This window comes from Somniosus microcephalus, chromosome 9, assembly GCF_052327205.1.
Source record: "Somniosus microcephalus isolate GS21.2 chromosome 9, FLI_Smic_1.0, whole genome shotgun sequence".
NCBI classification, from domain to species: Eukaryota; Metazoa; Chordata; class Chondrichthyes; order Squaliformes; family Somniosidae; genus Somniosus; species Somniosus microcephalus.
Window position 1 is genome coordinate 250,563,468 of NC_140995.1, and position 25,744 is coordinate 250,589,211.

The window sequence follows — 25,744 nt, forward strand, 5'->3', positions numbered from 1 at the left end:
ATCTCTGTCTCCACCACTCCCTGGCTGCAGTGAGAGCATATCCTGTCCTCTCTTGGTAGCCGGGTTTGCCTGTGTCTACCTTTTTCGATCGCCAGGCTATGTTCACTAAGTCTGTACTCTCTCTGTCTCTCTCTCTCTCTCCGTCTCTCTCTCTCTCTCTCTCTCTCTCTCTCGTCTCTCTCTCTCCATCTCTCTCTCTCCATCTCTCTCTCTCCGTCTCTCTCTCTCCGTCTCTCTGTCTCTCTGTCTCTCTCTGTCTCTCTGTCTCTGTCTCTGTCTCTCTCTCTCTCTGTCTCTCTCTCTGTCTCTCTCTCTCTCTCTCTCTCTGTCTCTCACGTCTCTCTCTCTCTCTCTCTCTCTGTCTCTCCATCTCTCTCTCTCTCCCTCTCTCCGCCTCTCTCTCTCTCTCTCTCTCTCTCTGTCACTCTCTCTCTATCTCTCTCTGTCTCTCTCTCTCTCTCTCCCCGTCTCTCTCTCTCTCTCTCTCTCCCTCTCCCCGTCTCTCTCTCTCTCTCTGTCTCTCAATTCAATTCAATTCAAATCGCTTTATTGGCATGACAAGGTACATCTTATGTTGCCAAAGCATCGAAAAACATTTATGGTTGAACACATAAACGCAGATCTATTCATACAGTGTATAAACAGATATATCCCTGAGTGTATAAATATACATTCGTATAATTTGTATATACTCTTTTCTTAGGTTTACTGGTTGTCCCTCTGTTTATGGCAAGCTGTAACATAGTGTGCCGCTAAGGTTACACAGTTTCTCTGTTCCCCTAGTAGGTATGGGAGTTTTTGGTCGTCATTCAAATTTCTGAATTCAGGGCATATTTGTGAGAATTTTTGGTAGAAATTCTCCCTTATGCCCTGATATTTTCCACATGCTGTGAGAAGTGCATCTCTGTCTCCACCACTCCCTGACTGCAGTGAGAGCATATCCTGTCCTCTCTTGGCAGCCGGGTCTGTCTGTGTCTGCCTTTTTCGATCGCCAGGCTATGTTCACTAAGTCTGTACCTTGTCAAGGTTTTTCTCAGTTTGCTATCCTTTGCCATGGTCAGGTATTCAGCCATGTTGTATTGTCTGTTTAGGGCCAAGTAGCAATTGAGTTTGTTTTGGGTTTTTTGTTGTTTCTGCCCAATATGACAGGTATTTTTCCTTTTGCTTAGTGACAATTGTGTTGGGTCGAATTCTCTGTGCTACGATGTCACTGTCCTGGGGCTGGTTATTGTTAGTAGTGTTAGTGGTTGTTTCACTGAGTCCCAGGACTAGTTGACTGAGGGTATTCTTCTTTATGGTCCTCTCTCGGCATTTCAAGGCTTCGTAATGATAGCAGTGGGGGTTGCTCATTTTTAGGTGTTTCCAAAATTTGGTGGCTCTTTTTTGGATAGTGATTATTAGCGGATATTGGCCTAGTTCTGCCCTGCATGCATTGTTTACGGTTTTCCTTTGAGTCCGGAGGATACTTTTACAGAATTCTGCATGTAGGATCTCAATTGGGTGTTTGTCCCATTTTGCAAATTCTTGTTGTGTTAGCGGTCCCCACACTTCACTGCCATAGAGTGCAATTGGTTCAATTACTGATTTAAAAATTTTGAGCCAAATGCTAATTGGGATTTCTATTTGGATTGATCTTTTTATGGCATAGAAAGCCCTTCTAGCTTTCTCTTTCAATTCATTCACAGCCAGGTGAAAATTTCCCATAGAGCTGATTTTTATGCCCAAGTATGTGTAGTTAGTGGTTTGTTCGATTTTAGTTGTTCCTACTGTGAAATTTATTCTGGGTCCCTGATGTCTGGATCTTTGCTGGAACACGAGGACTTTGGTTTTTTGGAGGTTTATTGTCAGGGCCCAGGTCTGACAGACTGATTCCAGCAGATCCAGGTTCTGCTGTAGACCCTCCTTAGTTGGTGACAGCTGAACCAGGTCATCTGCATAGAGGAGGAATTTAACCTTGGATTCATATAGGGTGAGGCCGGGTGCTGTAGATTGTTCAAGTAGTTTTGCCAATTCATTTATGTAAATATTAAAGAGTGTCGGTGAGATTGGCGAGCCCTGCGTCACACCACGCCCCTGTGGGAAGTATTTTGTTTGTTTGTCTCCAATTTTAACTGCACATTTGTTGTTTGTATACATTGATTTAATTACATCATATGTTTTTCCCCCTACACCACTTTCAATAAGTTTCAAGAATAGACCGTCGTGCCAGATGGAATCGAAAGCCTTCTGGAAATCTATAAAGCAAGCAAAAATTTTGCTTTTGTTTTGATGAACACGTTTGTCAATTAGGGTCTGTAGGGTGAAGATATGATCTGATGTTCTATAGTTTGGCAGGAATCCAATTTGGCTTTTACTCAAGACATTGTGCTCCTCAAGGAAGTTTATAAGTCTTTTGTTTATGATACTACAGAAAACCTTCCCCAGGTTACTGTTTACACAGATGCCTCGATAGTTATTTGGGTCAACTTTGTCCCCACTTTTGTATATGGGCGTTATGAGTCCTTTGTTCCAGATATCAGGGAAGTAACCGACACTCAGAACCAAGTTGAAGAGTTTCAGTATAGCCAATTTCATTTTATCGTCCGTGTGTTTAATCATCTCGCTTAGGATGCCGTCTGCACCGCAAACTTTTCCTGGTCGCAGGTCCTTGAGTTTTTCAATTAGCTCTTTTTCAGATATTATGGGGTCTATTGGGTTTTGGTTATCTTTTATGGCAAATTCTAGCTTTGCCAGTTTTTCGCATATTTGGGTATTGCTCTGGGCTTAGTGTGTTTTTCTGGTATAATTTTTCAAAATGGTTTTCCCATGTGTCTCCGTTTTGAATGGGCAATTCGTCGTGTTGTTTTTTGTGTAATGTATTCCAGTTGTCCCAGAAACAATTGGAATCAATGGATTCCTCAATGGAGATGAGTATATTCTTAATATACTGCTCTTTCTTGGTTCTGAGTGTGTTTTTGTATTGTGTTAGTGCCTGACAATAAGTAAGGCGTAATTCCTCATTTTCTGGTTGTCTGTGTTTTTGGTTTGATATTTTTCTGAGTTTTTTCCTCATGTTCTGGCAATCGGAGTCAAACCATTTTTTGTAGTTTTTTGTTTTGGGTTTGTTCTTGCGAACTTTCAAGTTTGACATTGATGCCAAATTATCAAAAATATTATTTCGGTTATTCACTGCCCGGTTTACACCTTCTTTATTGTGTGTGTATGTATTTTCCAGAAAGGTGTCCAAGAGAGCTTGAGTTGTTTGGTTGCTAATTGCTTTCTGGTATTTTTCCGTGCTGTTTTTGGCCCATCTGTAAGATTTTTTAATGTTGTACAGTTTACTGGGTTGTGTTTCTGTGTTGGTTGTTTCTGTCCTTTCAAGATATGCAGTAATTTGACTGTGGTCTGACAGTGTTGTTTGTGGTTTGACTGTGAATGTTCTGAAAGAGGATGGGTCCAGATCCATAATCATATAGTCTACGGTGCTGAAGCCAAGAGGTGAGCAATAGGTGGATCTTCCTAGGAAGTCTCCCAATAACCTACCATTGACAATGTACAGACCCAGGCTTCGACAGAGCTGCAGGAGCTGTTTTCCGTTAGCATTTGTCTGTTTGTCGCAGTTATGCCTGTGTGGATGGGAAGGGAGATCAAAGTGGTTATTCCCAAATATGTAATTATTCCCCTGATTCTCGGTGAAGTCTGGTTCTTCGCCAGTTCTTGAGTTGAGGTCCCCACAGATCAACACATTTCCCTGGGCCTGGAATTGGATAATCTCCCTCTCTATGTTGGAGAAGGTGTCCTCTTTGAAGTACGGGGATTCTGTCAGGGGGATATAGAGTGCGCAAATGAAAACATCTTTCATGCTGGAGATGATGCCCCTCTTAATTTTGAGCCATAAGTGGTTTTCGCCCTTTTTTATAAATTCAATGTAATTCCTAAGCTCTGCTTTAATCCAAATCAGTATGCCTCCAGATTCTCTGCCCTGGGTTACTCCTGGCAATTTATTGGAGGGGACCACCAGCTCTGTGTACCCAATGGGACAGCCAGTGTGTCCTTCTCCTCTACACCAGGTTTCCTGTAAAAAGATAATATCTAGATCTTTAATCTCATCTAGGAACTCTGGGGTCTCACTCTTCATGCCAAGCATAGACGAGCATAGACCTTGGATATTCCAGGTTGAGATATATAAGGATTTCATGCTAAAATTGATCGTTTACTGTGATGGGTTAGAATATGATAAATAGTAATATGTGTTTGTTGTGTCTAAATGGGGAAAAAAGAACATTTCAATTGTCTATAAATGCTGAGGATAATTGGTTACAACTTTTTCTAACAACTAGTCCTTATTTTTTCTGATCCATAAGGCGGGAGTGGATGCTGCTGATCGCCTGCATTATGTCTCTTAATGGATTGTCTCTGCCTGTGGTATTGCGTACGTCCGACATTGTTGTTGTGCGTGGGGATCCTCTCTGGTCCCGGTTGTTGTGGTGATGGTCTCTGTAGTAGTCCTGGTCTGTATCCCGTTGGTCTTTGGTGATCGGGGGGGGTCCTTTTGGGATCTGGGTGTGGACCCGGTTAAAAGCGACGTCCTTCAGGTCCTTCGCAAAGACCGACATTCGGTTCCTGTGGATATGGACTTGGTCGTAAAGACATTCCACACCGAGGGTGGGGTGTTGGGCCAGGTGCACGTTATGTTTTAATTCACAGTCTCTTGCTATGCTTGCATTTATCTCGTGGATTATTTCGTTGTTGAAGTTTCTTCTCGGCAATAGTGTGGAAACCGTGATTCTAGTGTTTGGGAAGGTGTCGCTTGCCTTCTCAATCACTGATCCGAGCGATGTTGCTACCCTTTCCTGCTGGGCCCTTAGGTCATTTGTGCCGCTGTGTATTATTATGTGTTGGGGGGAGCCTAATTGGGTTTTGGTCAGCCATTCTAGGGCTCTGTCTGTTGTTGGGCACCAGAGCTTTTCTACTTTACGTCTAGGGAAGAGCCTTTTCTCCCATAGGTATTTCCCATTTGAGTCTATGAGTATTACGATGTCAGCCTTGTTGGTGTTTACTGGTTTGTGGCTTTCATCTGGACTCCCCGGTTGTGTGTTGGACCGGGGTGGTCATGTCTGGTGTGAGCGTTCCTCTTGTGAGCGGCTCGGCTGTGGTTCCAAAGTGGTGGGGGCAGACTGGGTTTCAGTGTGCTGGTCGGTCTGTGTGGCTCCCCCTGTATTGTGGGTCTGCTGCTGTTGTTCATTGTGAGAGTGTAGCTGCCCAGTCGGGCTCTGTATTGTCTTATCTCTAGCCTCTGGCTGCTGGGCTAATGCCGCTCTCTCTCCCCTGTGTCTCACTTTGTCTTTCTGCAGCTCTTTCACCTGCTTCTCAAGTAAGTTCAGATCCCTCCTGTGTCTCTCCCTCTCTTGTTTTTGGTCCTGTTTTATTGCTGAAATGATGTTTTCTTGGTCGGTTTTCATTTTCATTTTAAGGACCTCCTTTGTAAGTTTAACCAGCTGTGTCTCTGTAATGATATCAGCAAATAGTGATGTTATTTGCCTGTTTGATTATCATGTCTTACCAGCATAGTTGCCTGATTGATTACTTATGCCTGACCAGCAGAGGTCATGTGACAGAGACAAGCAGTTTGGTTTAGTTTCAGTTTCATTCTAGATGGATCTCTAGCATAGTGTCTCCTGTAAAGCTGTATAAAGAGTTGAACAGACTTTAGATTAAAACTCATTCTCTTTCATAAATGTCTCGTCATTGAACTCACAAAGAAATCAATAGTCTCCAGCTGGTTAAATTTCTCCTTTAGTTGTACCGGGCTGTGGGGTCTCAGGGTGTGTGTCTGGTCAGAGCTGGAGGGCTCACTCACTTCCTGGCTAGGCTGCTTTTCTCTTGTTGAGCTGGAGGTGGTAGGGGGAGAGTGTGTGGCTTTCTCTTTGATATTTCCGCTGGGGCTGGTCAAATGTACCACGAGGTTGTGGGGCCCAGGGTGTGTGTCTCTCTCTCTGTCTCTCTCTCTCTCTGTCTCTCTCTCTCTCTGTCTCTGTCTCTCTCTCTCTCTCTCTCTCTCTCTCTGTCTCTCTCTCTGTCTCTCTCTCTCTCTCTCTGTCTCTCTCTGTCTCCCTCTCTCTCTCTCTGTCTCTCTCTCTCTCTGTCTCTCTCTCTGTCTCTGTCTCTCTGTCTCTCGCTCTCTCTCAATTCAATTCAATTCAATTCACTTTATTGGCATGACAAGTTACATCTTATGTTGCCAAAGCATCGAAAAACATTCATGTTTGTACACAAAAATACAGATCTATCCATACAGTGTATAAACAGATATATCCCTGAGTGTATAAATATACATTCATATATAATTTATATATACTCTTTTCTTATATTTAGTGGTTGTCCCTCTGTTTATGGCAAGCTGTAACATAGTGTGCCGCTAGTGTTACACAATTTCTCTGTTCCCCTAGTAGGTATGGGAGTTTTTGGTCGTCATTCAAATTTCTGAATTCCGGGCATATTTTTGTGAATTTTGGGTAGAAATTCTCCCTTATGCCCTGATATTTTCTACAAGCTGTGAGGAAGTGCATCTCTGTCTCCACCACTCCCTGACTGCAGTGAGAGCATATCCTGTCCTCTCTTGGTAGCCGGGTCTGCCTGTGTCTACCTTTTTCGATCGCCAGGCTATGTTCACTAAGTCTGTACATTGTCAAGGTTTTTCTCAGTTTGCTATCCTTTACCATGGTCAGGTAATCAGCCATGTTGTATTGTCTGTTTAGGGCCAAGTAGCAATTGAGTTTGCTTTGGGTTTTTGTTGTTTCTGCCCAATATGACAGATATTTTTCCTTTTGCTTAGCGACGATTGTGTTGGGTCGAATTCTTTGTGTTACGCTGTCACTGTCCTGGGGCTGGTTATTGTTAGTAGTGTTAGTAGTTACTTCACTGAGTCCCAGGACTAGTTGACTGGGGGTATTCTTCTTTATGGTCCTCTCTTGGCATTTCAGGGCTTCGTAATGATAGCATTGGGGGTTGCTCATTTCTAGGTGTTTCCAAAATTTGGTGGCTCTTTTTTGGATAGTGATTATTAATGGATATTGGCCTAGTTCTGCCCTGCATGCATTGTTTACGGTTTTACTTTGAGTCCGGAGGATACTTTTACAGAATTCTGCATGTAGGATCTCAATTGGGTGTTTGTCCCATTTTGCAAATTCTTGTTGTGTTAGCGGTCCCCACACTTCACTGCCATAGAGTGCAATTGGTTCAATTACTGATTTGAAAATTTTGAGCCAAATGCTAATTGGGATTTCTATTTGGATTGATTTTTTAATGGCATAGAAAGCCCTTCTTGCTTTCTCTTTCAGTTCATTCACAGCCAGTTTGAAATTTCCCATAGAACTGATTTTTAAGCCCAAGTATGTGTAGTTCGTGGTTTGTTCAATTTTGGTTGTTCCTAGTGTGAAATTTATTTTGGGTCCCTGATGTCTGGATCTTTGCTGGAACACAAGGACTTTGGTTTTTTGGGGATTTATTGTCAGTGCCCAAGTCTGGCAGTACGACTCCAGCAGATCCAAGTTCTGCTGTAGACCCTCCTTAGTTGGTGACAGCAGAACCAGGTCGTCTGCATAGAGGAGGAATTTAACCTTGGATTCTCTCTCTCTCTCTGTCTCTCTCTCTCTCTCCCTCTCCCCGTCTCTCTCCCCGTCTCTCTCTCTACCCGTCTCTCTCTCTCTCTCTCCCCGTCTGTCTCTCTCTCTCCCCGTCTCTCTCTCTCTCTCTCCCCGTCTCTCTCTCTCTCCCCGTCTCCCTCTCCCCGTCTCTCTCTCTCTCTCCCCGTCTCCCTCTCCCCGTCTCTCTCTCTCTCTCCCCGTCTCTCTCTCTCTCCCCGTCTCCCTCTCCCCGTCTCCCTCTCCCCGTCTCTCTCTCTCTCTCTCTCTCTCTCCGTCCCCCGTCTCCCTGTCTCTCTCTCCCCGTCTCTCTCTCTCTCTCCCGTCTCTCTCTCTCTCTCTCCCGTCTCTCTCTCTCTCTCTCTCTCTCTCCCGTCTCCCTCTGTCTCTCTCTCTCCCCGTCTCTCTCCCCGTCTCTCTCTCTACCGGTCTCTCTCTCTCTCTCTCCCCGTCTCTCTCTCTCTCTCCCCATCTCTCTCTCTCTCCCCGTCTCTCTCTCTCTCTCCCCGTCTCTCTCTCTCTCTCCCCGTCTCCCTCTCCCCGTCTCTCTCTCTCTCTCTCTCTCCCCGTCTCCCTCTCCCCGTCTCTCTCTCTCTCTCCCCGTCTCTCTCTCTCTCCCCGTCTCCCTCTCCCCGTCTCTCTCTCTCTCTCTCCCCGTCTCCCTCTCCCCGTCTCTCTCTCTCTCTCTCCCTCCCCCGTCTCCGTCTCTCTCTCTCTCTCTCTCTCTCCCGTCTCTCTCTCTCTCTCTCCCGTCTCTCTCTCTCTCTCTCTCTCCCGTCTCCCTCTCTCTCTCTCTCTCCCCGTCTCTCTCTCTCTCTCCCTCTCCCCGCCCGTCTCTCTCTCTCTCTCTCCCCGTCTCTCTCCCTCTCTCCGTCTCTCTCTCTCCCTCTCCCCGTCTCTCTCTCTCCCTCTCCCCGTCTCTCTCTCTCTCCCTCTCCCCGTCTCTCTCTCTCTCCCTCTCCCCGTCTCTCTCTCTCTCCCTCTCCCCGTCTCTCTCTCTCTCTCCCTCTCCCCGTCTCTCTCTCTCTCTCTCCCTCTCCCTCTCTCTCCCTCTCCCCATCTCTCAATTCAATTCAATTCAAATCGCTTTATTGGCATGACAAGTTACATCTTATGTTGCCAAAGCATCGGAAAACATTCATGTTTGTTCACAAAAATACAAATCTATCCATACAGTGTATAAACAGATATATCCCTGAGTGTATAAATATACTTTCATATAATTTATATATACTCTTTTCTTATATTTAGTGGTTGTCCCTCTGTTTATGGCAAGCTGTAACATAGTGTGCCGCTAATGTTGCACAATTTCTCTCTTCCCCTAGTAGGTATGGGAGTTTTTGGTCGTCATTCAAATTTCTGAATTCCGGGCATATCTTTGTGAATTTTGGGTAGAAATTCTCCCTTATGTCCTGACATTTTCTACAAGCTGTGACTCTCTCCCTCTCTCTCTCTGTCTCTGTCTCTCTCTCTCTCTCTCTCCCCGTCTCTCTCTCTCCCCCTCTCCCCGTCTCTCTCTCTCAATTCAATTCAATTCAATTCAATTTCAATTCAATTCAAATGCTTTATTGGCATGAAAGTTTACAGGGAACCATATTGCCAAAGCTTACATAACAAAAAGTACAGTTTTCCAACATTCTGTAGGTGTCAAACAATTTTGACCTTCGTTGGGTACATACAATATTACTTTAAACAATATTAATTTAAACAGTCTTTGTACATCAGTGGGTATATTCAGTATTAATTTTAAACAGTCCTCAGGTTGTGACATGTTGTTACATATTTGGCACCAAGGTATGATCTGTCTCCTTCTCCCAGGACTAATCTTAATTTTGACAGGTCATCCAATTCCTTGAAATCTGGGGTTGTTTGGCTGAGCTTGTCAAATAATATGTTTCTTGATGTGTTGAATTTTTCGCATTTTAGGAGGAAATGCATCTCTGTCTCAACCTCGCCGGCCAGACATTGATCACATATTCTATTCTCTCCAGGCTGCCAGGATTTCTTGTATCTTCCTTTTTCAATTGCCAGTTGGTGGTCACTTAGTCTGTACCTGGTGAGGGTCTGTCTCTGTTTTGTGTCTCTGATGGTCGAGAGATAGTCTGCCAGTTTATATTCTCTTTTTAGGGCCCGGTAACATTCTAATCTGCTTTGGCTTTTGGTTATTTTGTTCCAATGTTCCAGGTAGGTTTCTTTGCTTTGTTTAATGATTTGGTTCACTCGGATTGGTGTTTGGACGGCAGTGTTGGTCTGGGACTGGTCAGGGTCCGGCTGAGTAGGAGTACTTAGTTTCAGTAGCAGCTGACTCAGGGGACTCTTTTCTGGGTTTAGCTCTTGTGTCTGGAAGGCTTTAAAATGAAGGGTGTCTGGGGAGCTAGATTTGAGGTGATTTAGGAAGTTTAGTGCTCGTTTTTGGATGTTTATTATCAGCGGGTATCTGCCTAGTTCGGCTCTGTATGCATTTGGTGGTGTTTTCCTTTGGATGCGAAGGATGCTTCGGCAAAATTCTGCATGTAGGGCTTCTATTGTGTGTTTTTCCCATTTAGTGTAGCTATGGTGATTTAGCGGGCCCCATACTTCACTACCGTACAGCGCAATCGGCAGGATTACGCTGTCAAATATTTTTAGCCAGATTTTGATTGGGATTTGGATGTTGTAGAATTTTCTTTTTATTGCATATAGGGCTCTTCGGGCTTTTTCTTTTAGTGCATTCACTGCTATGCTGAAGCTCCCTGATGCTGTAATGGTTAGACCAAGGTAAGCGTAGCTCATAGTGTGTCCTATGGTGGTATCACTGAGAGTAAACTGGTATTTGTTTTCCTGACACCTGGGCCTTTTTTGAAAAATCATGATGTTGGTTTTCTTTAGATTCACTGTCAGGGCCCAATTTTGGCAGTATTTGTCGAGTAGGTCTAGTTGTTGCTGTAATCCCTGTTCTGTGGGAGACAGCAGAACCAGGTCGTCCGCATAGAACAGGGATTTCACTTCTCCATGCAGGAGACATAGACCCGGTGACTCGCTTTGCTCCAGCATGTCTGCTAGTTCATTTATGTATATGTTGAACAGGGTCGGGCTCAAATTGCAGCCCTGCCGGACGCCTCTTCTCTGGGTGAAGAAACAGGTGCGTTTGTCTCCAATTTTGACACCGCATTTATTTTTCAGATACATCGATTTAATAAAGTCATAGACTTTGCCCCCTATTCCACACTGAAGAAGTTTGTAATAGAGCCCTTCGTGCCAGATAGAGTCAAAGGCTTTCTTGAAGTCAATGAAACAAGCGAATATTTTCCCATTTTTTGTTTGGTGTACATGCTTTTCAATGAGAGTGTGAAGGGTATAGATATGGTCGGTGGTGCGGTGTTTTGGAAGAAAGCCTATTTGATTTTTTCTAAGGATCTTATGTTTGTTAAGAAAATCCAGTAATCTACTATTTAGAATACTGCAGAATAACTTCCCTAGACAACTGTTGACACAGATGCCGCGGTAGTTATTTGGGTCTGATTTGTTTCCACTTTTATATATGGGAGAGATGAGTCCTTGGCACCAGATATCGGGAAAACAGCCTGAACGTAATATGTTGAATAACTTGAGTACCGCACCCTGCATCTCCATATTGCTGAACTTGAGCATTTCATTTTTGATGTTGTCTGGACCACAGGCTTTCTTTAGGTGGAGAGATTTTGTTTTTGTGGCCAGTTCTTTCCATGTGATTGGGGAGTCTAGAGGGTTTTGGTTGTCTTTAATTGTTGCTTCTAATGTGTGGAGTTTTTCTGTGACATGATGTTGACTTGGGTTTGTTTCGTTTATTGGGATGTCTTTGTAGAGGTTTTCAAAATGTGTTCTCCAGATGTCGCCATCTTGGATTGGTAATGCTTGCAATTGTGTTGTACTCAGGTTATTCCACATTTCCCAGAATTGATTTGGATTAATGGAGTTTTCAATTTCTTCGAGTATTTTGTGGGTATAGTTTTGTGTTTTGTTCCTAATGGTGTGTTTATATCTTTTGAGGGTCTCACTGTATCTAGTACGTAGGTCTGGATTGTTTGGTTGGCGATGTTTTTGGTTTGATATTTTTCTCAGGTCTTTTCTGGCATTTTTGCATTCGTGGTCAAACCATTTCTCATTTTTATTGTGTCTTTTGTAACGTTTCCTCTTCTGTTTCACAAGGTCGGCTTTTACAGCTGCCTCATGGAAGATCATATTTATATCATCTATGGCCATGTTTACACCATCTCTGGTGATCTCATATAGATTTTCTTTAAATTTTGATATTTTACTTGTGAGATCAGGTGAGTTTAGTGCTGTGATGAATTTGTCTCCACTGTCTGGGGCCCATCTGTATGTCTGGTTTATTTTATGGAGCTTACTGGGTTCCTTTTTTGTGTCTGTAGTTTGGGCAGAAAGTTTAAGGTACACATTTATTTGGTTATGGTCTGAGAGGGGGGATTGCTGCCTGACAGTGAATGCGTTGATATCGCAGGGGTCCAGGTCAGTGATTGTATAATCCACCACACTAGACCCAAGAGTTGAGGAATATGTGAGTCTCCCTAAGGAGTCCTCTCTGAACCTACCGTTAACTATGTACAGGCCTAAGGCTCGGCAGAGTTGCACTACCTCCCTACCGCTTTTATTTATTTCACAATCAAGGTTGTTCCGATTTGCGATGGCTGGTGTGACATATAAAGGGGTCTGGCCAAACACATGGTTGTTGCCCTGTGGGTCTATGAAGTCAGGTTCACATCCGGTCCTTGCATTTAGGTCCCCACATAGTAGCACCTTTCCTTGGGCCTGGAAATGGCTGATTTCCATGTGGAGACTGTCAAATATCTCCTCTTCAAAATATGGCGATTCTATTGGAGGTATGTAGATCGCACATAAGTAAACATCTTTTTTTGCTATTCCTATATTTTTATCTAATTTTAGCCATACGTGTGATTTTCCCTGTTTTATCGGTGAGATGTGTTTGTCCAGTTCTCCTTTATACCACACCAAGATTCCCCCGGAGGTTCTGCCCTTGCGTGTCTTAGTGTTCTTTACTGAGGGCACAATGATTTCATGGTACATTGGAGGACAGTGGGTGGGCACGTCCTTTTGGCACCATGTTTCTGTTAACACAATTATATCAATGTCTTTTATAGCTTTTAGGAATTCAGGGTCTGTACTCTTCATCCCAAAAGTTGAGGAGCGGAGACCCTGGATATTCCAGCAGCTTATGTGGAAAGAACGCATTTATATAGTTCAAAAAACGAAATAAAATGGACCTATTTTGTGGGATGAGTGTGAAAACACTAGTTTCTATAATGCTAAATGACGATTTAGTATAAATTTCATGAGGCACGCACATACTGATATCTAATAATAGTAATAGTAATGATAAAATAACAATAATGATAATGATAAAGTAACAATATTAATAATTTAGTGCATTCCTCTCCGGCTTTCTATCAGGGTGTTCATCATCGTCATGATCTTTCTCAGTTCTTGGTCTACAGCCTGTGGTCTGGAGGGGGGTCTGGGGTCAGCTACAAAAGCACGGTTCTGTTGTTGGTTTTGTATAGGGGGGTGGGGGACAGTGGTGGTCCTGTTTGGGTTAGGGCTCCCAATGGTAGAGGGGGTGGGAGGGCTGCGTCTTTTGGCAATGTATATGAGGTTTTTTTGCGAAGATCCACATCCGCTGTTTGAGTAGATGTATTTCGTCATAGAGGTCCCTTGTGTTGATGTTTGGGTGATGGGCCAGGTAGACGTTGGGGAGGGCAGTACATCTCGTGTCGATCTCCCTGTTGGTGTTGTGGATTATATAGGCTGGGGTGTCCTTTCTGGGCAGTAGTGTGGAGATCACGATCCGCGCCCCGGGGAATTCCCTGCTGGCCTTTTCCGCCATCCTGCTCACCGCCCTAGCAGTGCCTTCCCTTAGGGTGCGTAGGTCATTTGTGCCTGTGTGGATCACAAGCCATTTGGGGCTTCCAAGGGATTCTTTGTTCAGGATCTTCATTGCATGGCCTGTGTTGCTGCACCATTTTTTCAGGACTTGATGACCTGGGAACATCCTCTGGGGGTCCAAAAACTTTCCGTTGGAGTCGGTCAGCAGGACCGCCTGAGGGGCTGGCTTTTCAGACTGGGTAGCAGTAGTCTGGGCAGGACTCGACTGAGGGCTGGTTGTTGGCTGGGTTTCTGGGATAGGCTGTGTGGCAGGAGCAGGGTTTGGGGCCTTCGGTGTGTTGTCGCAAGGTGTGAGTGTGACATCCTCGTGTGGGGAGGCATCCGACGGGTTTTGTGTCCCTGTGTGTGTTGTTTTTGTGTCCTCAGGTTTTTGGACCTTAAGACGTTTGTGTTGCCTGCTGAGTTCAATTTTCTGCTTTTCTACGGCCTCCATCGTTTTGTTTAGCTGAGTACGGAGTTCTTTGATCTCATTTCTTTGCTCCTCTACGATCTTTCTCAACTCGTGGATGGTGGACTCGTTTTCCGTTTTCAGCTGTTTGAGTTCCTCCTTCAAATTCTTGGCCTGTGTTTCTCTGTATTCGTTGAAATCGAGTTCTAGTTTGGACAGATTCTCCTTCAGCAGTTTGTTTGTGTTGAGAGGTGTGGGGGGGGGGTGGAGATGGTCAGGGAGGTGTTTGCCTCTGCTGGTCTCTCTTCTTCTTCCTCCGTTTGGCTCTCATCATTCTCTGTTCGACTCTCTTTTGCCTCCTGTCCATTGGTCCTCTTTGTGTCTGCCTTAGTTTTCAACTGGGGGAATTCCTTTTCAAAGGAGTCCAGATTTTCTACATTCCCCTGTATCATGATCTTTCCTTTTTTGTTGTAGTAGCTTATGGTTAGCAGGGGGTCATCTTTATCTAGATTTCCATCTTTACATATTTTCAGTCTGCCTCCTTGGCCAATACCATCACTGGAGACATGTGCGTAGTGTTTTTGTAAAGTCTCCTTCCATGAGGGAACGGAGTCGGTGTAGAATATGAGGTTGTTCTTCATCTGATTCCCTTTGTGTGTGGTATAATCAACGTAGAGGACCTCTGGGTTATTTTTTAGTGTTGTGTCCTTGTGTTTATCCTTTGCCTTATTTTTTGTGCATTGCTCAGGATATTTCATTTCCCTGCTCATTGCAGTCGTTTGTTTTTGTCTCAGATAGATAACTTTTTTTCTCTTTTTTGTGTCGTGTTCCACCTTATCCCACTTTCAGGTCTAAAATTGAGAGTTTTTCAGGGGTTCATCTTTGATATAGCTGCTTTTAAAAGTTTCTCTCTCTCTCTCTCTCTCACAGGCTCCTGGTTCGGGTTGTTTACCGTTTCTCTCGGGTTTCTATCCCTTTTTTCTTGCGGGTTTGTTGTTCTTTTTCTAGGTTTTTTTTTCGAACTAAACTTAAATAAAATTAAATTTAGGTAGATTTAGGTAAAACTTTTTTCCTCCGGACCCGGAGTTTTCCTCTTCCGACTCTCTCATTTGCTCTCCGTGCCCCAGACTCGCCCACTCTCCGTGCCCCGGACTCGTTCGCTCTCCACGCCCCGGGCAGATCTCATCGCGTCGGTCTCAGGCCCCCGGGTTTTCCTGACTCACCAGGCTGTTTCTGCCCTGGTCCCAGCCCCTCGGCTCGGCTATGCAGTCCCGGCCCGGCCCGGTGTTTGTCCGAGTTTCTCCGACCCCGGAGTTTCTCGGGTTTCAGGCCCCGGGCTTGCTTGCTCTCCGGGCCCGACAGTCCCGACCCGATCCGGCACCCCTACCTCTCCACTCGCCTCTTTGACTGGCTCAGGCCGCTCCTCCCGGTCTGGGTCTGCTCCTGTTGCTGCTCGCTCTCCTTCTCTCTGGTGCCTCGCTCGGCCCAGTTCCTCGGGCCTTTCTCCAGCTTCAGGCTCCGTGTTCCTGCTGCTGCTCGGGCTCAGCTTTGCTGCCTCGCTGTTTCCTCTCTCCCTCTCCCCGTCTCTCTCTCTCCCTCTCCCCGTCTCTCTCTCTCCCTCTCCGCGTCTCTCTCTCTCTTTCCCCGTCTCTCTCTCTCTCTCCCCGTCTCTCTCTCTCCCGCTCTCTCTCTCTCCCGCTCTCTCTCTCTCCCCGTCTCTCTCTCCCCGTCTCTCTCTCTCTCTCCCGCTCTCTCTCTCTCTCTCCCTCCCGGTCTCTCTCTCTCTCCCGCTCTCTCTCCCTCTCCCGCTCTCTCTCCCTCTCCCGCTCTCTCTCCCTCTCCCCGTCTCTCTCTCTCTCCCCGTCTCTCTCTCTCTCCCTCTCCCCGTCTCTCTCTCTCTCCCTCTCCCGGTCTCTCTCTCCCGCTCTCTCTCTCTCTCCCGCTCTCTCTCCCTCTCCCGCTCTCTCTCCCTCTCCCGCTCTCTCTCCCTCTCCCGCTCTCTCTCCCCCGTCTCTCTCTCTCTCCCCGTCTCTCTCTCTCCCTCTCCGCGTCTCTCTCTCTCTTTCCCCGTCTCTCTCTCTCTCTCCCCGTCTCTCTCTCTCCCCGTCTCTCTCTCTCCCGCTCTCTCTCTCTCCCGCTCTCTCTCTCTCCCGCTCTCTCTCCCCGTCTCTCTCTCTCCCGCTCTCTCTCTCTCTCTCTCTCCCGCTCTCTCTCTCTCTCCCGCTCTCTCTCTCTCTCCCGCTCTCTCTCTCTCTCTCCCTCTCCCCGTCTCTCTCTCTCTCCCTCTCCCCGTCTCTCTCTCTCTCTCTCCCCGTCTCTCTCTCTCTCTCTCCGTCTCTCTCTCTCTCCCCGTCTCCCTCTCTCTCTCCCGTCTCCCTCTCTGTCTCTCTCTCTCCCCCTCCCCGTCTCTCTCTCTCCCCGCCCGTCTCTCTCTCTCAAATTCAAATGCTTTATTGGCATGAAAGTTTACAGAGAACCATATTGCCAAAGCTTACATAGCAAAAAGGTACATTTTCAAACATTTTGTAGGTGTCAATCGATTTGACATTTGTTGGGTACATACAATATTACTTTTAAACAATATTAATTTTAAACAGTCTTTGTACTTCATTTGGTACGTTCAATATTAATTTTAAACAGTCTTAATTTTAAACAGTCCTCAGGTTGTGACATGTTGTTACATATTTGGCCCCAAGGTATGGTCTGTCTCCTTCTCCCAGGACTAATCTCAATTTTGACAGGTCATCCAATTCCTTGAAATCTGGGGTTGTTTGGCTTAGCTTGTTGAATAATATGTTTCTTGATGTGTTGAATTTTTCGCATTTTAGGAGGAAATGCATTTCTGTTTCAACCTCGCCGGCCAGACATTGATCGCATATTCTATTCTCTCTAGGCTGCCAGGATTTCTTGTATCTGCCTTTTTCAATTTCCAGTTGGTGGTCGCTTAGTCTGTACCTGGTGAGGGTCTCTCTCCAATTCCAACTCTCTCTCTCTCTCTCTCTGTCTCTCTCTCTCTCCCTGTCTCTCTCTCTCTCTCCCTCTCCCTCTCCCCGTCTCTCTCTCTCTCTCCCTCTCCCCGTCTCTCTCTCTCTCCCTCTCTCCCCGTCTCTCTCTCTCTCCCTCTCCCCGTCTCTCTCTCCCTCTCCCCGTCTCTCTCTCCCTCTCCCCGTCTCTCTCTCTCTCTCTCTCTCTCCCCGTCTCTCTCTCTCTCTCTCCCTCTCCCCGTCTCTCTCTCTCTCCCTCTCCCCGTCTCTCTCTCTCCCCGTCTCTCTCTCTCCCCGTCTCTCTCTCTCTCCCCGTCTCTCTCTCTCTCCCCGTCTCTCTCTCTCTCTCTCCCTCTCCCCGTCTCTCTCTCTCCCCGTCTCTCTCTCTCTCCCCGTCTCTCTCCCTCTCCCCGTCTCTCAATTCAATTCAATTCAATTCAAATCGCTTTATTGGCATGACAAGTTACATCTTATGTTGCCAAAGCATCGGAAAACATTCATGTTTGTTCACAAAAATACAGATCTATCCATACAGTGTATAAACAGATATATCCCTGAGTGTATAAATATACATTCATATAATTTATATATACTCTTATCTTATCTTTAGTGGTTGTCCCTCTGTTTATGGCAAGCTGTAACATAGTGTGCCGCTAGTGTTATGCAACTTCTCTCTTCCCCTAGTAGGTATGGGAGTTTTTGGTCGTCATTCAATTTTCTGAATTCCGGGCATATTTTTGTAAATTTTGGGTAGAAATTCTCCCTGATGCCCTGATATTTTCTACAAGCTGTGACTCTCTCCCTCTCTCTCCCTGTCTCTGTCTCTCCCCGTCTCTCTCTCTCTCTCTCCCTCTCCCCGTCTCTCTCTCTCTCTCTCCCTCTCCCCGTCTCTCTCTCTCCCTCTCCCCGTCTCTCTCTCTCTCCCTCTCCCCGTCTCTCTCTCTCTCCCTCTCCCCGTCTCTCTCTCTCCCTCTCCGTCTCTCTCTCTCTCCCCGTCTCTCTCTCTCTCCCTCTCCCCGTCTCTCTCAGTTTCAGTTCAGTTTTCAGTTCAAATGCTTTATTGGCATGAAAGTTTACAGAGAACCATATTGCCAAAGCTTACATAGCAAAAAGGTACAGTTTTCCAACATTCTGTAGGTGTCAATCGATTTGACATTTGTTGGGTATATACAATATTACTTTTAAACAATATTAATTTTAAACAGTCTTTCTACTCTCTCTGTCCAGCTCGTTCTCTCTCTCTCTCTGTCCAGCTCGTTCTCTCTCTCTCTCTCTCTCTGTCCAGCTCGTTCTCTCTCTCTCTCCCTCTCCCCGTCTCTCTCTCTCTCTCTCTCCCGCGCTCTCTCTCTTTCCCCGTCTCTCTCTCCCTCTCCCCGTCTCTCTCTCTCCCCGTCTCTCTCTCTCTCCCCGTCTCTCTCTCCCCGTCTCTCTCTCTCTCCCCGTCTCTCTCTCTCTCTCTCCCCGTCTCTCTCTCTCCCCGTCTCTCTCTCTCTCTCTCCCCGTCTCTCTCTCTCCCCGTCTCTCTCCCTCTCCGTCTCTCCCTCTCCCCGTCTCTCTCTCTCTCTCTCTCTCCCCGTCTCTCTCTCTCTCCCTCTCCCCGTCTCTCTCTCTCCCTCTCCCCGTCTCTCTCTCTCCCTCTCCCCGTCTCTCTCTCTCTCCCTCTCCCCGTCTCTCTCTCTCTCCCTCTCCCCGTCTCTCTCTCTCTCCCTCTCCCCGTCTCTCTCTCTCCCTCTCCGTCTCTCTCTCTCTCCCCGTCTCTCTCTCTCTCCCTCTCCCCGTCTCTCTCTCTCTCTCCCTCTCCCCGTCTCTCTCTCTCTCTCTCCCGCGCTCTCTCTCTTTCCCCGTCTCTCTCTCTCTCCCCGTCTCTCTCTCTCTCTCTCTCTCCCTCTCCCCGTCTCTCTCTCTCCCCGTCTCTCTCTCTCTCCCCGTCTCTCTCTCCCCGTCTCTCTCTCTCTCCCCGTCTCTCTCTCTCTCTCTCCCCGTCTCTCTCTCTCCCCGTCTCTCTCTCTCCCCGTCTCTCCCTCTCCCCGTCTCTCTCTCTCTCTCTCTCCCCGTCTCTCTCTCTCTCCCTCTCCCCGTCTCTCTCTCTCTCCCTCTCCCCGTCTCTCACTCTCCCTCTCCCCGTCTCTCTCTCTCTCCCCCTCTCCCCGTCTCTCTCTCTCTCCGTCTCTCCCCGTCTCTCTCTCTCTCCCCCCGTCTCTCTCTCTCTCTCCCCGTCTCTCTCTCTCTCCCCGTCTCTCTCTCTCTCCCCGTCTCTCTCTCTCTCTCTCCCCGTCTCTCTCTCCCTCCCTGTCTCTCTCTCCCTCCCTGTCTCCCCCTCTCCCCGTCTCTCTCTCCCCCTCTCTCTCTCCCTCTCCGTCTCTCTCTCCCCGTCTCTCTCTCTCCCCGTCTCTCTCTCTCTCTCCCCGTCTCTCTCTCTCCCCGTCTCTCTCTCTCCCCCGTCTCTCTCTCTCTCTCTCCCCGTCTCTCTCTCTCTCTCTCTCCCCGTCTCTCTCTCTCTCTCCCCGTCTCTCTCTCTCTCTCCCCCCGTCTCTCTCTCTCTCTCCCCGTCTCTCTCTCTCTCCCCGTCTCTCTCTCTCTCCCCGTCTCTCTCTCCCTCCCCGTCTCTCTCTCCCTCCCTCTCTGTCTCCCCCTCTCCCCGTCTCTCTCTCCCCCTCTCTCTCTCCCTCTCCCCGTCTCTCTCTCCCCGTCTCTCTCCCCCTCTCCCAGTCTCTCTCTCCCCCTCTCCCCGTCTCTCCCCCTCTCCCCGTCTCTCTCTCCCCCTCTCTCTCCCCCTCTCTCTCTCCCCCTCTCTCTCTCCCCCTCTCTCTCTCTCTCTCCCCATCTCGCTCGCTCTCTCTCTGTCTCTCGATCCCTCTATCTATCTCTCCATTTCTTTCTCCGTCTCTCTCAGCACTCTTGCATGCTCTCACTCTCGCACACACTCGCACTCACACTCTCACTCTCTCTCTCTCTCTCCAGTTACGTTCTGGATGAACCCCCAGTTTAAGGTCTGTCTCGAGGAGAACGACAGCGATGATTATGGGGCAGAGGATGGCTGCAGTTTCCTGGTGGCTCTGATCCAGAAGAATCGCAGGAGACAGCGACAGATGGGAGAGGACATGCACACCATTGGATTCGCCATCTACGATGTGAGCTCCCAACCATACTCTTCCCACTGTCTCCGCCATTACATGGGATCGCACTATCCCGCTCCCACCCCATTCCCTGTATCAATCCCAAACTAATCCCACTGCCCCGCTCCCCCCCAATCGCCCTGTAGCAATCCCAAACTAGTCCCACTGCCCCGCTCTCTCCCCATAGCCCTGTATCAATCCTAAACTAATCCCACTGCCCCGCTCTCTCCCCATCGCCCTGTATCAATCCTAAACTAATCCCACGGCCCCGCTCTCTCCCCATAGCCCTGTATCAATCCCAAACTAATCCCACTGCCCCGCTCTCTCCCCATAGCCCAGTATCAATCCCAAACTAATCCCACTGCCCCACTCTCTCCCCACAGCCCAGTATCAATCCCAAACTAATCCCACTGCCCCGCTCTCTCCCCATAGCCCTGTATCAATCCCAAACTAATCCCACTGCCCCGCTCTCTCCCCACAGCCCAGTATCAATCCCAAACTAATCCCACTGCCCCACTCTCTCCCCATAGCCCAGTATCAATCCCAAACTAATCCCACTGCCCCGCTCTCTCCCCATAGCCCTGTATCAATCCCAAACTAATCCCACTGCCCCGCTCTCTCCCCATAGCCCTGTATCAATCCCAAACTAATCCCACTGCCCCGCTCTCTCCCCATAGCCCAGTATCAATCCCAAACTAATCCCACTGCCCCGCTCTCTCCCCATAGCCCTGTATCAATCCCAAACTAATCCCACTGCCCCGCTCTCTCCCCATAGCCCTGTATCAATCCCAAACTAATCCCACGGCCCCGCTCTCTCCCCATAGCCCTGTATCAATCCCAAACTAATCCCACTGCACCGCTCTCTCCCCATAGCCCTGTATCAATCCCAAACTAATCCCACTGCCCCGCTCTCTCCCCATGGCCCTGTATCAATCCCAAACTAATCCCACTGCACCGCTCTCTCCCCATAGCCCTGTATCAATCTCTAACTAATCCCGCTGCCCCGCTCTCTCCCCATAGCCCTGTATTAATCCCGCTGCCCCGCTCTCTCCCCATGGCCCTGTATTAATCCCGCTGCCCCGCTCTCTCCCCATGGCCCTGTATTAATCCCGCTGCCCCGCTCTCTCCCCATGGCCCTGTATTAATCCCGCTGCCCCGCTCTCTCCCCATGGCCCTGTATCAATCCCGCTGCCCCGCTCTCTCCCCATGGCCCGCCCTGTATCAATCTCTAACTAATCCCGCTGCCCCGCTCTCTCCCCATGGCCCGCCCTGTATCAATCTCTAACTAATCCCACTGCCCCGCTCTCTCCCCATGGCCCTGTATCAATCCCGCTGCCCCGCTCTCTCCCCATGGCCCTGTATCAATCCCACTGCCCCGCTCTCTCCCCATGGCCCTGTATCAATCCCGCTGCCCCGCTCTCTCCCCATGGCCCTGTATCAATCCCGCTGCCCCGCTCTCTCCCCATAGCCCAGTATCAATCTCTAACTAATCCCACTGCCCCGCTCTCTCCCCATGGCCCTGTATCAATCCCGCTGCCCCGCTCTCTCCCCATGGCCCTGTATCAATCCCGCTGCCCCGCTCTCTCCCCATAGCCCAGTATCAATCCCGCTGCCCCCGCTCTCTCCCCATGGCCCTGTATCACTCGGTCTGTGATGCTGGAGTTTCTGGGTTGGATATTCTCGGTGATGTGCGCTTTCACTGATTGTGTGACTCTGATGGGGTAACACTGGACTCGGTGTTCTTGTGCTGCTGACCTGAACACTCTGATGTTTTCTCCCTCTCTCTCTTTATTACACAGGTTCCCAGAGAGGTATGTCAGGCCTCCTCCAGTCGTAGGCTTGGGCTCAGCGCGGACTTCGTGAAATGATGTTTGAGGAATGAGCCTGGCATTAGTGTCTCTCGTTCACCAATCTGGGGTGGCAGGGCGTTGTGTATAGGCACCCCTCGGACATAGATTCAAGATCAGCACTAGAAGGGGCAGTACTGAGGGAGCGCCGCACTGTCGGAGGGGCAGTACTGAGGGAGCGCCGCACTGTCGGAGGGGCAGTACTGAGGGAGCGCCGCACTGTCGGAGGGGCAGTACTGAGGGAGCGCTGCATTGTCGGAGGGGCAGTACTGAGGGAGCGCTGCACTGTCGGAGGGGCTGTACTGAGGGAGTGCTGCACTGTCGGAGGGGCAGTACTGAGGAAGCGCCGCACTGTCGGAGGGGCAGTACTGAGGGAGTGCTGCACCGTGGGAGGGGCAGTACTGAGGGAGCGCCGCACTGTCGGAGGGGCAGTACTGAGGGAGCGCTGCACTGTCGGAGGGGCAGTACTGAGGGAACGCTGCACTGTCGGAGGGGCAGTACTGAGGGAACGCTGCACTGTCGGAGGGGCAGTACTGGAATAGATGGGGTGGGTTTGGTGGGTCGCGGGCTGAGGGGGGAGGTGTTGCATGGGGTGAGGTCATGTGCTGGTCTGGGTGGGGTCGCCGGCTGGGGGGGTGGGGTCGCGGGCTGGGCTGTGTGGAGTCGCGGGCTGGGCGGGCGGTGTCGCGGGGTGGGCTGTGTGGAGTCGCGGGGTGGGGTCGCGGGCTGGGCTGTGTGGAGTCGCGGGCTGGGCAGGTATGGGGTGGGGTCGCGGCTGGGTACCGGTGAACATTCCGCTCTCTCCTGTTGCTGCTCAGTTTCAGGGAGTGTCGAACATCCATCTCCCGAAGAGTTACTTCACCACCCACGGCTCCCGCGTGCGCTCGGAGAGTTTCGTCAACCTGCGGGAAGTCTCCACGCGCTTCAAGCTGCCCCCGGGGGAATATCTCATCGTCCCCTCCACCTTCGAACCCCAGAAAGATGGGGACTTCGCCCTGAGAGTCTTTACAGAGAACCGCTCCAAGACCCAGTGAGTATTGGGGGCTGGGGCGGGGGGTCTCTCTCGCTCTCTCTCTCTCTCATAGAAACATAGAAGATAGGAGCAGGAGTAGGCCATTCGGCCCCTCGAGCCTGCTCCGCCATTCAATGAGATCATGGCTGATCATCCAAATTCAGTCCCCTGTCCCTGCTTTCTCCCCATATCCCTTGATCCCTTTAGCCTTAAGAAATATATCCAACTCCTTCTTGAATATATTTAATGAATTGGCCTCCACTGCCTTCTGTGGTAGAGAATTCCACAGGTTCACCACTCTCTGGGTGAAGAAATTCCTCCTCATCTCTGTCCTAAATGGCTTACCCCTTATCCTTAGACTGTGACCCCTGGTTCTGGACTCCCCGACCATCGGGAACATCCTTCCTGCATCTAGTCTGTCCAGTCCTGTTAGAATTTTATAAGTTTCAATGAGATCCCCTCTCAATCTTCTAAACTCCAGCGAGTATAAGTCCAATCGACACAATCTCTCCTCATACGTCATTCAGGTATCAGCCTGGTGAATCTTCGCTGCACTCCCTCCATGGCAAGAACATCCTTCCTCAGATAAGGCGACCAAAATTGCACACAATACTCAAGGTGTGGTCTCACCAAGGCCCTGTACAACTGCAGCAAGACATCCTTGTTCCTGTATTCAAACCCTCTCGCTACGAAGGCCAACATACCATTTGCCTTCTTAACCGCCTGCTGCACCTGCATGCTTACCTTCAGCGACTGGTGCACAAGGACACCCAGGTCTCGTTGCACTTCCCCTTCTCCCAATCTATTGCCATTCAGATAATAATCTGCCTTCCTGTTTTTGACACCAAAGTGGATAACCTCACATTTATCCACGTTATATTGCATCTGCCATGCTTCTGCCCAGTTACCCAACCTGTCCAAATCATCCTGGAGTTTCTCGGCATCCTCCTCACAGCACACACGCCCACCCAGCTTTGTGTCGTCTGCAAATTTGGAGATATTACATCTAGTTCCCTTGTCTAGATCATTAATATATATTGTGAATAGCTGGGGTCCAAGGACGATCCCTGCGGTACCCCACTAGTCACTGCTTGCCACTCGGAAAAAGACCCGTTTATTCCAACTCTTTGCTTTCTGTCTGCCAACCAGTTCTCTATCCAAGTCAGTAACCTTGCCCCCAATCCCATGTGCCTTAACTTTACACGCTAATCTCTTATGCGGGACCTTATCAAAGGCCTTCTGAAAGTCCAGATACACCACATCCACTGGTTCTCCCTTATCTATTTTACCAGTTACATCCTCAAAAAATTCCAGTAGATTAGTCAAGCACGATTTACCTCTCTCTCTCTCTGTCTCTCTCGCTCTCTCTCTGAGGGACATGTGTGGGGACCCTGATGTCGTCAGTCGGCCCTCGGTCTGATATCCGCGTTCTTTGTCTTCACAGACCCATGGACACAGAGCAGATTCACGCCACGTTCGATGATGAGGTAATGGTGAAGCTTCATCCCTCCCTCCTCTATCCCGGGTCTGGAGGCTTCGGGAAGGGTCAGTTTCTGACCCTTGTTCTTTTGTTTCCAGGGTTCAGTGAGTGAGTGCGATGTCCCAGCAAACTTCAAGGCGCTGTTTGAGAAACTGGCCGCACCGGTGAGGACAGCAGGCGGGGGCGGGTCTGTGGCGGGGCGGTGGTGGGGTTGGGGGCAGGGTGGTGGTGGGGCTGGGCGCAGGGTGGTGGTGGGGCTGGGCGCGGGGCTGGGGTCGTGGCGGGGCTGGGGTCGGGGCGGGGGTTGGGTGGGGATTGGGGCGGGGGTTGGGTGGGGATGGGGCGGGGCGGGGCGGGGGGTTGGGCAGGGGCTGGGTTGGGGGAGGGCCGGTGCGGGCGTGGGGATGTTTTGGGGTGCTGGTTTTGTTTGTTGGGGGTTTTTGCGATGGGGATTTTAAGATTGGGGTTGGGTTGAAATGGGGAACCAGGGTTTAACTTGATCCCAGATTGAATGCAAGCTTTTCTCTCTCTCTCAGGGCGAGGAGATTTCCGTTTTCGCTCTACAGAGAATTTTGAACAGAGTGGTGTCGAGTCGTGAGTATGATCAGGGGATAAATACCCTGATGAAAGGGGAGCGAACCGTAAGCGTGTATCTGAGGCGGTCTTTCTCTCTAACACGGTGCTAACAGAACACCCCATCCACCACCTTAAACATTCACTCCCTCCACCACCGGCGCACTGTGGCTGCAGTGTGTACCATCTACAAGATGCACTGCAGCAACTCGCCAAGGCTTCTTCGGCAGCACCTCCCAAACCCGCAACCTCCACCCGGTAACTTTCTACCCGATTCCGCCTCAGCTCATCTGCTGCTGAAACCCTCAGCCATGCCTTTGTTACCTCGAGACTTGACTATTCCAACGCACTCCTGGCTGGCCTCCCACATTCCACCCTACGTAAACTTGAGGTCATCCAAAACTCGGCTGCCTGTGTCCTAACTCTCACCCAGTCCCGTTCACCCATCACCCCCTGTGCTCACTGCCCCGTGTCCTAACTCACACCCAGTCCCGTTCACCCATCACCCCGTGCTCACTGCCCCGTGTCCTAACTCACCCAGTCCCGTTCACCCATCACCCCCTGTGCTCACTGCGCCGTGTCCTAACTCACACCCAGTCCCGTTCACCCATCACCCCGTGCTCACTGCCCCGTGTCCTAACTCACACCCAGTCCCGTTCACCCATCACCCCCTGTGCTCACTGCCCCGTGTCCTAACTCACACCCAGTCCCGTTCACCCATCACCCCCTGTGCTCACTGCCCCGTGTCCTAACTCACACCCAGTCCCGTTCACCCATCACCC

General features: G+C 49.2%; 1 protein-coding gene across 1 annotated transcript in view; it reads left to right on the top strand.

Annotated features, from left to right (window-relative positions):
- Positions 1-25,744, top strand: part of LOC147113215 (calpain-2 catalytic subunit-like) — a 120,544-nt gene that overhangs the window by 85,502 nt on the left and 9,298 nt on the right. Inside the window, exons 10-14 of the mRNA XM_085998149.1 lie at positions 19,896-20,065; positions 22,716-22,927; positions 24,354-24,396; positions 24,488-24,553; positions 24,926-24,983. Of these exons, the coding sequence (XP_085854275.1) occupies positions 19,896-20,065; positions 22,716-22,927; positions 24,354-24,396; positions 24,488-24,553; positions 24,926-24,983 (549 nt within the window). The remainder of the gene's footprint in view (positions 1-19,895; positions 20,066-22,715; positions 22,928-24,353; positions 24,397-24,487; positions 24,554-24,925; positions 24,984-25,744) is intronic.